Source organism: Toxorhynchites rutilus, chromosome 3 (assembly GCF_029784135.1).
Source record: "Toxorhynchites rutilus septentrionalis strain SRP chromosome 3, ASM2978413v1, whole genome shotgun sequence".
NCBI classification, from domain to species: domain Eukaryota; kingdom Metazoa; phylum Arthropoda; class Insecta; order Diptera; family Culicidae; genus Toxorhynchites; species Toxorhynchites rutilus.
In genome coordinates this window covers 164891129-164910019 of record NC_073746.1, presented here as the reverse complement: position 1 = coordinate 164910019, position 18891 = coordinate 164891129, and the positions used below count along the sequence as shown (strand labels likewise).

The window sequence follows — 18891 nt, the reverse complement described above, 5'->3', positions numbered from 1 at the left end:
AGGATAGTATGCTTCTAATTCAAATGATAAAATTGACATTCTATCGCCTCCGAAAAATATTAGCCTTAGGACTTGTCCATTTTCGTGAATTTCTTGAAATTTCAAATTATTCCCATGACCAGATGGGTCAATTCCAACACTCCACCATCTCAGAATATTCTCGGAGGATGGTGTGCTTCCAATTCAAATGATAAAATTGACATTCTATCGCCTCCGAAAAATATTAGCCTTAGGACTTGTCCATTATCGTAAATTTCTTGAAATTTCAAATGGTTCCCATGACCAGATGGGTCAATTCCAACATTCCACCATCTCAGAATATTCTCGGAGGATGGTATGCTTCTAATTCAAATGATAAAATTGACATTCTATCGCCTCCGAAAAATATTAGCCTTAGGACTTGTCCATTATCGTAAATTTCTTGAAATTTAAAATGGTTCCCATGACCAGATGGGTCAATTCCAACATTCCACCATCTCAGAATATTCTCAGAGGATAGTATGCTTCTAATTCAAATGATAAAATTGACATTCTATCGCCTCCGAAAAATATTAGCCTTAGGACTTGTCCATTATCGTAAATTTCTTGAAATTTAAAATGGTTCCCATGACCAGATGGGTCAATTCCAACATTCCACCATCTCAGAATATTCTCGGAGGATAGTATGCTTCTAATTCAAATGATAAAATTGACATTCTATCGCCTCCGAAAAATATTAGCCTTAGGACTTGTCCATTTTCGTGAATTTCTTGAAATTTCAAATGGTTCCCATGACCAGATAGGTCAATTCCAACACTCCACCATTTCAGAATATTCTCGTAGGATGGTGTGCTTCTAATTTAAATGATAAAACTGTCTTATCATCGGCTACAAAAAATGTCAGTTGTAATTAAAAGTTATTGGTATCTTTTTATTGGTATCTTCACCCACATAGCAGATGTGGCGAAATTTGAAATTGCCCTCTAGTATGTACCACATACAAATCACACAATCCGTGCCAACAGTGTGCGATAGTTACAACCATTAGAATTAGCATAATTATCGCCCATCGGGTGCTTGCGTGAGAAAATTATTGCTTGTGGAAGCTGCTTAAACGGGGGACTGAATGGAACAGTTATTTGGTGATGCTTGTTTGGAAATTTGGTTTGTCCAAAATCGTGTTGAGTGAGTCGCCTTTTTCACTGCCGATTCAATGCAAATGTAATTTTGGGCAGCGACGGAATCCCCCGCAAACGTGCTTTTTGTTTTTTTCACTGTTTAGAATTTTGTCTCAAATATTTAGAAATATAATTTGATTTGTACGTAATTAATAGCTATAAAATTGATCCACTTACTATTTTTCTTCAATTGGAAAATAAAAGCTAAAATAATTTACACAAAATCGTCCATTCAGTACCCTTTCGATACTCTTCGGTGGTCATGCAAAAATCAAATTTTTCATTCAAAACTGTACTTTTTCAGAGGGTGTAATTGAAATTATGAACATAATCATGAAGAATCATAAAGGCTTTTTTTTCGAACCCAGGACATGATAACTGCCTTCATCCCATTGTCCGCACTGTCATTGAGTCGCGACAATATTGTGTCCAAATATTGATCATTGAGAAAAATCCTTTAAACGGATGCGGTACTACCAGGCAAACACAAAATATAATCAGTGACCTTCACGAATTCTTTACATTCCAGAAACTTGTTTTCCGTTTATGAAAATATTTGCACACAGCGATTCGCAACTGGCAAGGATTATTTGTTCTCATTCATTTATATTCCTGTAATCTATATTAACAGTAAGTTTTTTTTTACTAATGCTATTTTGAATCTCTGGCCATTCACGAATGCACTTTAATCGTTTAACCTACAACGTCGAACCATACTCGTGGTGCTTAAACTGTGCCAAAATCTACAACATTGAACCATCGAACGCTCAATGTGTTCGTGTTTGGTCCGTGCTGTTGGAAATGAAATCATAGGGTATGAAGATAATTTAATACTGTTATGTTACAGAAAGTTCTGCTTGTTCAAAACACCCTCAGGTGGAAGCGACTCTTTTCATTATTTATGAGAACGCGTGTAAAGGGTTTATCTGAACCATTTCTTCTCAAAACTTTTCGCGACTGGCATGATCACGTCCATTTAATTCCTGATCATCAAATCATCAAATTGATAGCAACCTTAATAACATTCATTCTTCTACTTGGTGATTTCAATTTGTCCGGCATTAGTTGGACTCAGAGTACATATAAACACTTGTATCCATATTCATCACGCTCATCTTTGAACTGTTTAACTGATCGTTTACTGGACAGTTTTAGTACTGTTGACTTGTGCCAAATGAACGGAATCTTCAACGATAATAACCGGAATCTGCTCGACCTATGTTTCACCAACTCAGAAATGGTCATCAACACAACGGTGATCAAAGCTCCATCCGCTTTAGTTAAAATAAAGGGTGTGTCACATCAAATTGCATCACGGAAAAAACGCTGTAGAAATTCGCCCAGTAGACCGATCCTTTTGAAAATTTTAGACAGTAAAATAAAAACTATTAAACAACTTTTGGCATTTTCTTTTTATACATACTTCGAGCCCAAGCCCGTATGCTCGCACCTTCCGCTTTATCCCGTCCATAAGGTTCTGTACAACGTCAGGTTGTAGTTTTTTTTGAACAGAAATCCATTTTCTCTTGAAGTCCGCCTCCGATTTGACAACTTTTGGGTTCTTCCGGAGGGCCTGCTTCATAATCGCCCAATATTTCTCTATTGGGCGAAGCTCCGGCGCGTTGGGCGGGTTCATTTCCTATGGCACGAAGGTGACCTCGTTGGATTCGTACCACTCCAACACGTCCTTTGAATAGTGGCACGAAGCGAGATCCGGCCAGAAGATGGTCGGGCCCTCTTGCTGCTTCAATAGTGGTAGTAAGCGCTTCTGTAGGCACTCCTTAAGGTGAAGGTGGAAGCTAGCCATTGTAGTAGTATAGGTAAACCCTCGTGTAAAAATGGGGTAATAGTGTTTGTGAGAGAAGAGCAAAGCACACTTAAATAGATCAATTCACTTATCAGACTGTGTGGCGCTTCATTGACACGAGTCTTTGAATACATTTGAAAAAAAAAAACAAATAACAATTCAATACTAAAGTAAAATGTATGAACGATATGTTCCGATGAACAATTGCAAATATAAATATATATAGAAGGTGCATTTGCATATGATTCTGATTATACGCGAGCGTAACATGAGCAAATTTATAACACATGCGAATTGGGGCACTTTTGGTATTAATAAGTTCTTCCGCATAGTAACTCGATGTTGATAATTCCTTAATATTTTCCTTCGTTGATCGTATTGTTTTCACATATTCACGTTGGAAAGCCTTAACCCTTCTCTTCGTTGGCCGAGGCATTTAGATTGAATTTAATACTTTTCCGTTTACTGTTTTTGAAAGCATAGGCAGCCGTGGCAGTGTGCCGAGCTCTGCAATACAATTTTCTTACCCAATGTTAAAGTTGCTAAAACTAATGTAAGACCCATTAAACGTAAAAATAATAATTGTATTGATATCAACACAATTTTATTCTATTGATTTTCATGACATGGGACGCTATGACTCCGGAATAACATTTTATTGAGTGGTTGATAATTCCTTTATAGCTGTTTCGATGATGTTGTTTGGCATCAGTGTCGAAAAAATAACGATGCTTCCACCAATGCAAACAAAACCATTGCAGAAGATTGAAAAACGAAAATTTAACTTTCAGAGCACTTGCTCGAGTTTTCCGACGTTCTTCACTATACGGTGCGAAAGCAGATGAAAATTTAATATCTTGTGAGTAATCGATTAGAGTTTGGTTGATATTACTTGATGGGAAGTGTGCGAAAAAGATCATTTTCTTCACACTGTTTCGCAAAATTATTGATTTTCGGGCGAGAGGTGAGGGAGGTAGATGAAAGAAATGAGCGCCATTGTGGCAGCCATTTGTGGCTAGCTTCCACCTTCACCTTAAAGTAAACCTGCCCGTTCACCGTGCCGGTCATCACGAAGGGGGCGCTCCGCTTTCCGCAAGAGCAGATCGCTTGCCACACCATGTACTTTTTGGCAAACTTGGATAGTTTCTGCTTGCGAATCTCCTCCGGAACGCTGAATTTGTCCTCTGCGGAGAAGAACAACAGGCCCGGCAGCTGACGAAAGTCCGCTTTGACGTAGGTTTCGTCGTCCATTACCAGGCAATGCGGCTTCGTCAGCATTTCTGTGTACAGCTTCCGGGCTCGCGTCTTCCCCACCATGTTTTGCCTTTCGTCGCGGTTAGGAGCCTTCTGAACCTTGTATGTACGCAGGCCCTCCCGCTGCTTGATCCGCTGGACGAATGAACTTGACAAATTCAGCTTATTGGCGACATCCCGGACCGAACTTCTCGGATCACGTCTAAACTGCTTAACTACGCGCTTGTGATCTTTTTCACTGACGGAGCATCCATTTTTGCCGTTCTTCACCTTCCGGTCTATGGTTAGGTTCTCGAAGTATCGTTTTAGTACTCGTGGATTGGACGATTCCCAGCATCTTACCGATGTCCCGATGTGACAACTCCGGATTCTCGAAATGAGTGCACAGGATTAATTCACGACGCTCTTTTTCGTTCGACGATATTTTTCCAAATTTACGAAAAATTGACAGTGAAGCATGGCCAACGTGATCTATACACTCTTATCTGATTATAACCGAAAGCTGAAGATATAATTCCTAAAAATTAAATTTCTACAGCGTTTTTTCCGTGATGCAATTTGATGTGACACACCCTTTATGTCGCCATCATCCCCGCTTCTTGTTTCATTGCGTGAATTATCGCCACTCGTTTTCGTTAATACGATCGAGTCAACTTATTACGATACGATAATCGAACGAATTTTTATTCAATGAATCGTTTCTTCATGAGTATTAACCGGGATGACATTCTCAATGACTGCGATATCGAGGTAGCCACGCAGTCTTTATCTAATGTTGTCCTCTATGTGATTGATCAATTCGTCCCCAAAAAGACGGCCTGCAATTCTCGTCACCCGCCCTGGACTACCAATCTTTTGAAACGTTTGAAAAGGGAAAAAACGGTTTACTTTGAGTAAATTTTCCAATTTCCGTTACTCTGAAATCAGCAAAAACTATAAACGACTGAACAGAGCGCTATTTGGAGCTCATCTAAACCGTATTCAGAGTAATCTGAAAAACAACCCACAAGAATTCTGGAGATTTGTCGATGTGTAGAGAAGGAGTCAGGACTACCTACCGTAATGACACGCAACAATGTGGACGCATCAAACAAAAAAAGTATTTGTGAGCTATTTCGAGAACAATTCAGTGGTGTTCTCGTTAATGGAAGACTCCACTATGAACTAATTTTTAAAGCTGCCAGCAGTGTACCTTACCTACCTGCTATTTGTACTGATCCTGCCATAAGTTCCAGCAGAGTACAACTTGCTTGTTAAAATCTCAAGAAATCTTCGAATCCTGGGCCAGATGGCATCCCTTCTATCATATTGAAAAAGTGTTCCAGCAGTCTATCTTTACCGCTAAGTTTATTGTTTAGTCGCTCACTACGCTGCGGAGTTTCCCCGAAGGCTTGGAAAAAATCTTTCGTTTACTCTTTTTTTCAAAAAGTCAGTAAAAAGCACGTCAGCAACCATAGAGGTATCGCTTGCCTTTGTTCTATCTCCAAATTACTTGAAATAATAGTTTTGGATACTATCTCCCGTGCCTGCAGCAGTTACATCTCCGACCAACATCACGGTTTCGTGCCCAAAAAGTCTATTTCCACAAATCTGGTGTTGTACTCATCGTTCATCGCCCGCTCTCTTCAGTCTCGTAACCGAATCTATGCTGTTTATACAGATTTCTCAGCCGCGTTCGATAAAATTAATCATGACATCGCTGTCGCAAAACTCCAACGCCTTGGGTTTCATAGTTTTCTTTTAAACTGGTTACACTCATATCTTACTGATCGTGTGATGTAAGTGAAAATCGGCGACACTCCCTACTACCAAAATGACGTCCAGCGGATTGAGGCTATCCAGCGAAAATTCGTCCGTTTCGCCCTACGTAACTTGCCCTGGAGGGATCCTTCGAATCTACCAAGCTATGAGGATCGTTGTAGATTGATCGGACTCGATTTGCTGAGCTTACGTAGGGATGTAGCGAAGGCAACTTTCATATCGGATCTGATTTCTTCGAAAATCGACTATGCTGAAGAAGATCAATTTTAACCTACACTTTCGTAACCTGCGTTCTCATACTTTTCTCCGCCTCCCTCACTCTCGTACAAATTACGGTTACAACGAACCCGTATCAAGTATGTCTCGTGTTTTTAACCGTTGCTACTTGTTTTATGAGTTTTACTTATTTCGTGCAAGCTTGAAAAAGGCATACTTGACCGCTCTTTCAGTTAGATATGGTTTTAAGTAGATATTAGATGTTGTAGTATTAGTATCATTAGCGTACTTATGTTCAGGCCTGTTGATAGTAATGAATGAATAAATAAATAAATAAATAAATTTTGGTCACCCTATTTTTGATAACATAAAAATAAGCGCTCTATCGTATGTAACAACTTTGTCGAAGACAGCTTTTGTCTAGAGAAAAACTGTCGAGCTCTAAATGCTAATTTCCGCTTAAATACATCTCCTGGACCATTGTGCATTGTGCAATGGTTGCTATGATAAGATTTCACTGTTTGCTCTCCAGTTTTCAAAATGATGTCCAAGCAGGAAGAGCAGCGTGTCAAAATTTTGCTCGCGCAGCAAGAGAATTCGATGTTTTCGCACGCCAAGTTGGCAAAATTTCTGGATGTGACCAAATCGACGTTTTAAAAGTGTTCGGGGAGCGTCTGTTGACCGCCAGGAAGCCTGGAAGTGGCGGCAATCGTAATCCGGACGTGACAGCGACGACGAAGAAGGTGGCGGCGGAATATAAGCGGAATCCTAACCTCTCCAACCGGGACGTTGCACGTCGGCAAAGCAGCAGTCCCGAAATCTGTAGATGAATCTACTCACAAAGGTCGACTGTGTCGTCATGGACGACGAAACATATGTGATTGCGGATTTCAAGCAGCTTCCGAGACAGGTGTTTTATACCGCATCAGAAAAAGGAAAGGTGGCCGAAATTTTCGAAACCATCAAACTATCAAAGTTCCCGAAAAAATACTTCATCTGGAAGGCCATATGCACGTGTGGTCTAAAAAGTGGCATTTTCATCACTACGGGAACCATAAACCAAGAGAACTACTTCCAGGAGTACCTGGAAAAGAAGCTGCTACCATGCCTAAAGCAACGTAATAGATCTGTGCTGTTCTGGCCGGACTTGGTTAGCTGCCACTATAGGAATTAAGCAATTGAGTGGTACGATGCGAACAAAGTGGTTGAGGTACCCAAAGACCACAACCAGTGGCGTCGACTGGAGGTTGCGGAGGGGGGGGGCCGCCCCCGGGTGCCCGATTTTAGGAGTGCAGAATGAACCGAATTTATATGAAGAAATTGGATGAATATGATTTCTGACGGGAAGGTGGGGGTGCAAATCGACTCTTCCGCACCAGGTGCGACACAGACTCTTCCCTGGGTGCAAATGTTTTTTTTACTTTTCTGGCGGAACGGGAGGGGTGCAAGTCAACTCTTCTGCCAAGGGTATAAAAACTTCACTCGACGCCACTGACAATAACCCTCCCAACAGCTCAAAACTCCGCTCTATCGAACGGTATTGGCCCTTGATCAGACGGGATCTAAAAAAAATAATGAATCCATGGAGAAAGATGCAGCAGTTTAAATCTAACTGGCGTTCGGCGGCGAAAAAGGTCGATGAGACAACTGTGCAAAATTTAATGGAAGGGGTTAGGTGGCGGAAGGCACGGCAGTTGTAGCCGTGGGCTGGCCGATCCTCTGAAAGTGCGCAGCTTAAGCGCCACTCCCGAAGGAGATTTCCCGCCAAGATCGATCGCCCGGTTGATACTCCCTTTAAGGGCGAGTTCCAGTACTGCTACTTCCGTGATGTTTGCTTACAACTATGTTAGTAATATGTAACCAATTACTCGCGGTTGGCTCGAGGTTAGTATTACAAGTGTTCTCATAATTGGGATGTTGCAGTCTTCAATGCTCTGTAGGTGTGCCCGACACGGTATACTTTGCATCCCAATAGGCTACAAAGGATGCAAAAATATTACTAACATAGTTGTAAGCAAAAATTAACGAAACATTGAACTCCCGGCCCCGTTAGGCTGACGCCATATGAGCCTTAATAAAAATATATATTTTGGATAAAAAAAAGTCACAGGAGGGTTGTGTCCGAGACACGACCGCATAGTTGACGTAGAATTCCGTTAGGCTATCTGTTGATTTTGGACATATTTGAAGAATTACATCGTAAAACTATTTAATAATGATTTGGTGGCCCTGAAAAGCGCCGTTTTGTTTGGTTGTTGGATATTGTTTGTTCACTCCACCAGTGTTCACCGAGTGATGATGGTAAAAGATGGTAAACAGTCGTTGGATGGTGTGTATCAGATAACAGATACCGAAGTGGAACGAGATATAATGAAAACCGCCCTCTGTGATCCTAGACGAGATGCCTATGTATGTATGGAAAATGGGAAAATACTGTATGTAGAGCATATGGGAAATCACTTTTTCTAATATTTCTTCATTTTTCCAATTTTTGTCGCCGTATAAACTTTCCTTGGGTTAAAATGAACACAACAAAACAGCTCGCTCGTTCTCGAGCGGGAACACACGTTGGTTTTTATTTATGAAAATTGAAATAAATCGTTTCATATACAAGTCATTTTTAACATAACTGCTACCATATACAATTTTACACTTACAATTGTACTAAATTTTTCACAATACACGATCGGTCATTGATATGAAATTTTACGAAGCAACCAACATTAAAATTCCAATTTTATTTTATTTGCTAGAATTAATCCTATCACTCACCTTACTTGCAATATACAAATACCTCCGACTTGCATATATTTGCAATGTCGATTTCCCCCAGGCAGCTGGGTCTTGATGTCTCTGTTAGGGAATACATTTCGGTAGGAACAAAAACTTAGGATAGGGGTTGAGATTTGTCAATTGTTCGATAGTTAATTTCATGACATGTATTATTTTCTTTAAGAAAAAAAAATGTTATGGAGTGCCGAAATCGATTGACGCAAAAATTTCATCAATCCATCATGAAACGACTTAGCAATAAGCGTTTGAAATTGGACAATTTTCACGATGTGCTCGATTTTCGATTTTCAATTTGTACCCCAATATGTTCCTGAAAGACGTAATACGTCTACGTCAAAATGCCTCATCAATCTTCATACAAACCTAAACGAAAACGGTAGCTTTCACCCGTGCCTGAGTGAATCTCATCACAGGCCAGGTCGCTGTTCTCCGCCAGAGAGCGTACCCCAATGGAATTGAACGAACATATAATTCAAATTCCGCAAAGCGGAAGACGGATCACAACCAAAAAGAACACGCAAAATTAACGAATTCCTAAACATTAAATTTTAATAATTTAGTTTCTAATTTTAATCGAGGAACAACAAAATAACATTATACATTTGGTTACAGATGTTTATTCCTTAGGCTTATCTATTTCTCCTCTTATTTTTCTACTGTCTGTGTGCGCGTGTTTCTCAGTCATGACTTTGTTAAGTTTCGTTGTGCTTTGTTCAATATGTTAGTGTTTTGTGCTTTGTGCTGGGCTTTTATGGGTATCTCATTGTCCAAGAATTACGCCATGGAACAATGGCTTTTGTTGGAAGCGTCTTTGTCTTGCTATCCAAATTTCACGACTTTAGGCGGTTCAAGGCAAAAATCTCCATGGCGTCCTCACCGGACGCCACCCTCTACAGAAGAAGCAATTGAAACGGACTCGCCGTTTGGATCTTGTTGCTGATGGTGGATTTGTTACTGTTGATCTAGTGCTTTTGGTAGTAGCTTTCTCGTGGCTCACTGCGTGAAGATAAAGCTGATTTTCGCTGCTGTGGGTGGACAATTATTCTGTCCCAATTCAATGGTGCCTGTGGAGGATATCGCCGGCAAACATCGAACATGCATATTAGCACTTTGATCGACTTTCTTTTAACAATTTGTTCAAGTTCTGTTACCGGTTTATACTTGTAGCACTATCACGCTTCTTCCTAATTTTATTCTACGCGCCACACAAAATTATCCTACTATAATAACAAAATTTAGAAGGTTTAAACTAAGCATTTTTATAAGTTAATGTTTTGTTTCCACATATTATCACCAACAAACTAATCACGATCAAAGTCGCGCACTTCCACCTTTTTACGCTATCAGCAGACAAATACGCGAGCCCGGAACTCCTCAGATCAGGGAAATGAATCCTCAGATCAGGGAAAATGAAATCAGGCGTATTCACCTAAGTAAGTTACTTTTTCCCGAAAACTCAACGGCCGCACTCAGGAATCCAAGACTAAAGTTTGCTGTCTCATTCTAGTTTTGAGATACCGTATTCCAGCTTTCGCGACAGAGAAGTAACTTACTCGAATCTTACTGATCTGAATACTCACGCGGGAAACGAATAAGCTTTACGCCGCTTGAAGATCAGCTCAGCCCATATACCCATTATCCACCTTAGGGCAAATACATATAGAGTATGTTTTGCCCTAGAACATTTAACTGCTGACCGCTACACAGTTCGGATTTGGCAATCCAAAAGAATAAAAAAAACTTTTTTTTAAATAAATGAATTGAACTACCAAAAGAAAAATAAGAATATTTTTGCATTATAAATTTTGACTGGAAGAAACGATCCACCAATTTTTGCGCGTTCCAGTCTTTATCTGCTTTATTCGTTAAATTGTCTAGTTGTTTTACTATCTTCACTATTTGTGTTCTGAGCAAAAAAAAATGCTGAATAAATTTCCCATCTAATGGTATGTTGTATACCATATATCGCAATAACGACTTTGCACAATATGCAATCAAAATCCCTTAATTTCTCGTTATAATTTTCGTAGAGTGACCCCCTATATAGAACCGAAAATTATAATTACCCCCGCAAGGATCACAAATTAAATGCTGGCCGAGACACCTTGACCCCACCCGAAAGCGCCAAAACCATCGTTGGGCTGCCGTTCCATTCGCTTCATCAATTTGGCTGCTGCTTCAAGGCGGATCGGATGAGACGTTCGAATCAAATCAAATGAAAAGTTGATGTTATTATGAAAACGGACACTTGAACAACGAGAGTAACATCTCATCTATCTTGTGAACAGAATACCCCCCAAACAGACGCAACAAATCCTACATTTGCACGATCGCAATCGTGACCACCGATGGTCAGCGGATCTCCGCACAGTTTGCAGAATCCTGTACGCAGCAGCAGCCGCAATGAAGCAACATCATTTGGCCTTGACCGGTTGCGCCGCACATCGAGAAGCCGTTTTGTGTTGTGATTGATGATCACGCGGCGAATCCGATCACACGGCGCGCATTCAGCACACACACACCTCACGAGCCCGACGCCCCATTAGAATTTGAATTAGGCAGTCTGCCTCCAAGGAAATTGAAACACTCCACATTCGCAATTCGCTGCGAAGATTCAAACGTGTTTTGAAAGTGGTTTATTTCTAGCAGCCACTTTATGTGGCGAAAGAAATTTCAATACATGATGTTGGTCAAAATGACCCCAAATTATGAGACACCCTGAGACTTCCTTTCAACATTCGCTTCACAGCGAATGCAGGAAATCACGATTTCGTGTGATGAAAGGTCTTTGACCACTGGGGGAGCGCCTTGCGGGAGTATACCTATCATCATTACAACCATTGACACGGTCAGTGGCGCAGAAAATGACTCTCGTTTTTTCTACAAATTGCAATTTATATTAAATTTAAAATCACCAAGGGTTTCCCCTCACGGCTCACGGCTCACGATCAAGTGCCAGACAATGATTCTTGAAATTTAATGCAGACTCCACTGATTCGAGCGTATTTAACGTTTACCGCAAGTCATTACCGCATCGAGGACATATCGTCTAATTATATTGGTTAGATGGCAATGCATGATCTTTTAATTCAATGGTCCAAATTGAGGCTCTGACGCTGGTATTTTTTTCCCATCCACAGCGAAAACTTATTCCGCACGATGACCGATCTGGTGGTAACCGAAGGTTATGCCGCCCTCGGCTATGAGTATATCAATGTGGACGACTGCTGGCTGGAGAAATCCCGTGGGCCTCGCGGAGAGCTTGTTGCCGATCGGCGTCGGTTTCCACGAGGAATGAAATCGCTGGCCGACTACGTCCACTCGAAGGGGCTGAAGTTCGGAATCTATGAGGACTACGGTAACTACACCTGCGCCGGCTATCCCGGAATTCTTGGATTCTCCCAGAACGATGCCGCCCAGTTTGCTTCGTGGGATGTGGATTACGTGAAGCTGGATGGGTGCTACTCGTTGCCGATCGATATGGATCACGGCTATCCGGAGTTTGGACGAAACTTGAACGCCACCGGACGGCCGATGGTGTATTCCTGCAGTTGGCCGGTGTATCAAATTTACGCTGGCATGAACGTAAGTACTTGATATGTCCATCTCAGATGTCAGTCAATAAATTGCTTTGCTCCATTCCGCAGCCGAATTATTCGTCCATCATTCAGCACTGCAATCTGTGGAGAAACTACGACGACATCCAGGACTCCTGGGCCTCGCTGGAGAGCATCATCGACTACTACGGAAACAATCAGGATGCGATTATTCCGAACGCTGGCCCGGGTCACTGGAACGATCCGGATATGGTATGCCCCCTTCATCCCACACGGTTACCCACGTCATAACTCATTGCTCCTTTTAGTTGATCATCGGAAACTTCGGTCTGAGTTTTGAGCAGTCCAAAACGCAGATGGCACTCTGGGCAATCATGGCGGCACCTCTGATGATGTCCGTGGATCTGCGTACCATTCGGCCCGAGTTCAAGGCTATTCTGCAGAACAAGAAGATCATTGCCGTCGATCAAGATCCGCTGGGAATCCAGGGAAGGAGGATATACAAGGTGAGAGTTTGAGTTTGCTATAACTAGGCTGATCAAATGGAAACCACCATAGAAACATTTCGTGCCCTCTAAAACCTTCACATGCTAAATTTGGTTTCGTTTGCTTGATTGATTCTCGAGTTATGCAGACACTCCCCTCTCTTATGGACGAGGGAGGAGTGTCAAACCTCCATATACCAAATTTGGTTTCATTTGCTTGATTAGTTCTTGAGTTATGCAGAAATTTGTGCTTCATTTGTATGGCAGCCCCCCATTAGAAAGGGGGGAGGAGTATCGAACCACCATAGAAACGTTTATCGATCCCTAAAACCTCTATATGCCAAGTTTGGTTCCAGTTGCTTGACTAGTTCTCGACTTATGTAGAAATGTATGCTTCATTTGTATGGCAGCCTCCCCCTTAGAGAAATGGGAGGAGTGTTAAACCCCCTTAGAAACGTTTCTTGCTCCCTAAAACCCTTCACATACCATGGAAACGTTTCGTGCTCCATAAAACCTTCACATGTCAAATTTGGCTCATTTTCTTGATAAGTTCTTGATTTATGCAGAAATTTATGCTTCATTTGTATGGCAGCTCCCCCTTAGAAAAGGGGGAGGAGTGTCTATTCACCATAGAAATTATCGATCCCTAAAACCTCTATATGCCAAGTTTGGTTCTATTTGCTTGATTAGTTCTCGAGTTATGTAGAAATGTATGCTTAATTTGTATGGTAGCCTTCCCTTAGAGAAATGGGAGGAGTGTTGAACCACCTTAGAAACGTTTCTTGCTCCCTAAAACCCCTCACATGTCAAATTTGGTTCCGTTTACTTGATTAGTTCTTGAGCAATTTATGCTTCATTTGTATGGAAGCCCTCCGTTAGAGAGAGGGGATACTTCTATATTCACCATTGAAACGTTTCGTGCCCTCTAAAACTTTCACATGCCAAATTTAGCTCCATTTGCTTGATTAGTTTTCGAATTATACAGAAATTTGTGTTTCATTTGTAAGGCAGTCCCTCCATAGAGAGGAGGGAGGAGTGTCTAGCCAACTTTGAGCGCTGTGAGGCACCCCTAAACCATGTCCGATTGAGCACAGATCATGTTTTTGGATCAATAAACAAAATGTACATAATCGGTTTTTGAAATTTGAAATGACCATTTTCGCTGTCACCCTAATATACAGTGACTCAAACTCGTAATCGAAATGGCGAAAAAAGGCTATCTGTCATTGTTTCGAAAAAGGTTTCTTTCGATTCTCCGAGGTTATTCTGCTCTTGAACTTTGCAACGAGTAAAACCATTGTGTGTGACATCAGCATTAGCAGAGATTACTAACTGCTTGCTAGTTAGAGCGTGACTGAGTATTAGAAATCGTGAAGGGTTCATTTATACCCAATAAGTTATAAGCGGGCGGGGCTAATTTGCAATATCTCTTCTCTCCAAGTGTCCGTACGAACGAGTGATTTAGGCACGCCTTATTCACAGCAGTATATAAAAATTCGATATAGGAAACCCAGGTAGGTAACCACAGAAATGCACAAAACAAATGCACGGGAAAACGGGTATCCTTCAATTTTTGTTAATTTAAATAATCTATGGATTAAGAATGTGTAATCTTTAACATATCAAAACAATTCTCAGAGAATTTCCTATTCGATTGGTATGCATATCATCAACTTCCGTTGGCAGAAAAAATCGTTATTAAAGTAAAAGCTTTTTCATAAAAACGTGACATGTTTTCTGATTTAGTTCCTTTACTGAAGGACGTTGTTTTGACGTAGGATTAGTTGATTCAGGTGAAATACAGGAAGCTAAATATATCAAAACTGTGGAAAATGTTTATAATACTGCAATGGAGTAAATTGAAAAATGGAAGTCTAGTTTAGAAGAAACATATCATTATTATATTAAAGTCCATTCCGGAATTGACAGAGATTCAAATTGGCATAAGTATGAAAAACTTCATGTTCATATAGATTACAAGAACTATAATTAATGACATAAAAAGGTGGAACATATAATCCGTACCAGTGGCAAATCGTCGCTATTTTTTTCCGGAAAAGGAAAAAAAAATTCCAAAAATTTAAGGAATTCGTGAAGCGTATTGATAATATTTTGTGTTTGGCTGGTAGTATCGCAACAGTTGAAATATTTTCTACGGTGATCAATGTTTGGACAACAGAAAAGTCATGACATAGGGCCTGATTACGAACGTCACCTCACGGTGAAAACGGGATAAAATGCATACAAATTGCATACAATTCATTTCGTTTTCATCGTGAAGTGACGTTCGTGATCAGGCCCATAAATGCTATGATAATTATCAAATAGACCTTTGATCTGGAATGTCACAAATCTACAGTGACTCAAACTCGTAGTCCTACCCCACCATGCAGATCTTTTCCCACCACTTTTGAAAGTCGAAAATAAGTTTTCGAAACATTCTATTAGGATAATGATATATACATAATTTGAAAGCTTAAACCTTCAACTTTTGGAATATTTCACGAACGTGTTGTTATCTTGGTGTGTGTAGATGTATTGGACACAAATATCGAGAAGAAGCAAAAATCGATTCGTTTCTGTTTTTACAGAAATTTTGTGAATTAATTGAATTTGCTATTAGGTTGGTTATCAAAAAATTGGGTAAATTCACAGAATTCCTATAAAAACAGAAAAGAATCGATTTTTTATTTCATCTCGATATTTTTGTCCACTACACCTACACACACCAAGATAAAAATATGTTCGTGGAATATGCCAAAAGCTGAAGGCTTAAGCTTTAAAATGATGTATACATATATCATCATTTAAATATAATGTTTTAAAAGCTTATTTTCGACTTTCAAAAGTGGTGGGAAAAGATCTGCATGGTGGGGTAGGACTACGAGTTTGAGTCACTGTAGATTTGTGACCTTCCAGATCAAAGGTCTATTTGATAATTATCATAGCATTTATGGGCCTGATCACGAAGGTCACTTCACGATGAAAACGAAATGAATTGTATGCAATTTGTATGCATTTTATTTCGTTTTCACCGTGAGGTGACGTTCGTAATTAGGCCCTATGTCATGACTTTTCTGTTGTCCAAACATTGATCACCGTAGAAAATATTTCAACTGTTGCGATACTACCAGCCAAACACAAAATATTATCAATACGCTTCACGAATTCCTTAAATTTTTGGAATTTTTTTTTCCTTTTCCGGAAAAAAATAGCGACGATTTGCCACTGGTACGGATTATATGTTCCACCTTTTTATGTCATTAATTATAGTTCTTGTAATCTATATGAACATGAAGTTTTTCATACTTATGCCAATTTGAATCTCTGTCAATTCCGGAATGGACTTTAATATAATAATGATATGTTTCTTCTGAACTAGACTTCCATTTTTCAATTTACTCCATTGCAGTATTATAAACCACACATAAACCACAGTTTTGATATATTTAGCTTCCTGTATTTCACCTGAATCAACTAATCCTACGTCAAAACAACGTCCTTCAGTAAAGGAACTAAATCAGAAAACATGTCACGTTTTTATGAAAAAGCTTTCACTTTAATAACGATTTTTTCTGCCAACGGAAGTTGATGATATGTATTCCAATCGAATAGGAAATTCTCTGAGAATTGTTTTGATATGTTAAAGATTACACATTCTTAATCCATAGATTGTTTAAATTAACAAAAATTGAAGGATACCCGTTTTCCCGTGCATTTGTTTTGTGCATTTCTGTGGTTACCTACCTGTGTTTCCTATATTGAATTTTTATATACTGCTGTGAATAAGGCGTGCCTAAATCACTCGTTCGTACGGACACTTGGAGAGAAGAGATATTGCAAATTAGCCCCGCCCGCTTATAACTTATTGGAATGAACCCTTCACGATTTCTAATACTCAGTCACGCTCCAACTAGCAAACAGTTACTAATCTCTGCTAATGCTGATGTCACACACAATGGTTTTTCTCGATGCAAAGTTCAAGAGCAAAATAACTTCGGTGAATCGAAAAAAAACCTTTTTCGAAACAATGACAGATAGCCTTTTTTCGCCATTTTAACATTACATGCGCTGAATCGGAGTCAGATGCTGAAATGGTTCAAAATATGTATACTGTAACCTTTGAAGAGTGTAAATATAGTACATTGGGCTCCCTTGGATTAGCAGCCACCCAATACCGAAGGTTCTGCTTGCTTGCAACTCCACTCCAGTGGAAACGACTCTCTTCATTAAAGTAGGTTTAGAGTTCCCGTGAACGTGAACGCGGACAAACACTTTTTTGTTGATAATTCATCAGTCCATATATAAAACGCGAGGAAAACATCTTGAAACGATAGGAAGAAACATTTTCTAGTTGAAAAACATGTTTCAACACAATTCATATTGATAAAAATGGATTAATTCAATACTTCACAACGATTCTGAATTTCCGCCGTGGAATCGAGATGTTGGTGAACTCACCATAGTTCACCGACTTCGGTGAACGTGAACGTGAAAATAGTGGTGAATATAGACGTCAAAATATTTCCCCGTTCATGTTCACGTTCGAATGTCCCAAGGCATTCTGAAAATTATTTCACCGTGAACTGTAAAAGGATATGTTCAGCAATTTTCAAGTTTTCAATGAAAATTTTGATATGGATGCAATTTCATTCCATCGGATCTCTGAACGGGTTAAAAAAAACTTCATTGCTTCGGGTTGATTCGTGAACAACTGTATATTTTATCCGAATTACTTTATTGAAGATCGATGTTTATTTACTTCACGTTTACTGCCGAACTTTTAATATGAACGTGAACGTGAACAAAATCATTCTATTCACCACAATTTTTTGAGTTGTTTGTTCGCAATGTAGTTCACCGTGAAATGATCGCACTATTCCACCACCTGTTCAAGTTCACGTTCACAGGAACTCTAAACCAGGCTTTACTCACGAAAAACCAATGTAGGGGGACTGACTGAGGCATACCTTCACAATGCCTTTTACGAAAGATATGATTACGTACATTCAATTCCGGAGTTAATAGGATTTGTAAAGATGGAACTTTAAATTTATTTATTTCTCTCTATTTATCACATCTGTCTTGTGTTGTCATATTGAAAATGGATGGGGAAAAGCCAGAGTGGCATAAAACCTCGTATCTTGACATAAAACATTGTAAAAAAAAAACACGAACAATAATGGTGATCAAACCATCAATAATCAATAAAAAAAAGAATAAAAAGTTAGCATAGTCCATCTATGGAAGTGTCCGGTAATCACTCTTGATCATGTAGTCCTCGATGAATCCGACGACGAAAAGCTCCAGCAGATTGGTTGAAATCGAAGAATTCATAGAATGAACTGAATCGTGCTGACATGAAGCGAATTGGGTCATGCAACCCGTTGTTTGCAAAACGGGGCCCAAGGTGAAGAAAACTCCTTGACCGAAATACTCTCCCAGGAGCATAATTATTCAGTTCCGCGAGAACACCAGGACAATCTATTTCATCCAATAGTACGCAAGCTGTAAACATCGCCTGGCTAACCTTTCTTCTGGAATTCTTCTGGAAGTTTCTCCAGTCCTAGTAATTGACATCGAACTTCGCAGGGTGGAATATTGATTGGACCATCGCGCGGAAGATGACACAGGGCATAACAGACGAATTTCTTTTGAATGGGTTCAATCCTAGCAATCCATAATGTATGATAAGGACACCAGACAACCACGCCGAATTCCAGAACCGATCGAACAAGCGTGCAGAACAACGCTTTGGAAGGTTGGATCACGAAACTCATCAGAGACTTAGAAAATGAATCCGAGTTATTAGCCCTAATAATTATGTCCGAATAATGCGACTTAAACATTAAGGCAGAGTC

General features: G+C 39.9%; 2 protein-coding genes across 2 annotated transcripts in view; one reads left to right on the top strand and one right to left on the bottom strand.

Annotated features, from left to right (window-relative positions):
* Positions 1-18891, bottom strand: part of LOC129780298 (6-phosphofructo-2-kinase/fructose-2,6-bisphosphatase 1-like) — a 270999-nt gene that overhangs the window by 204597 nt on the left and 47511 nt on the right. The window lies entirely within an intron of this gene.
* LOC129780299 (alpha-N-acetylgalactosaminidase) overlaps positions 1-18891 on the top strand; it is a 173307-nt gene that overhangs the window by 152764 nt on the left and 1652 nt on the right. The window contains exons 3-5 of the mRNA XM_055788381.1: positions 12129-12573; positions 12636-12797; positions 12854-13051. Coding sequence (XP_055644356.1) covers positions 12129-12573; positions 12636-12797; positions 12854-13051 — 805 coding nt within the window. The remainder of the gene's footprint in view (positions 1-12128; positions 12574-12635; positions 12798-12853; positions 13052-18891) is intronic.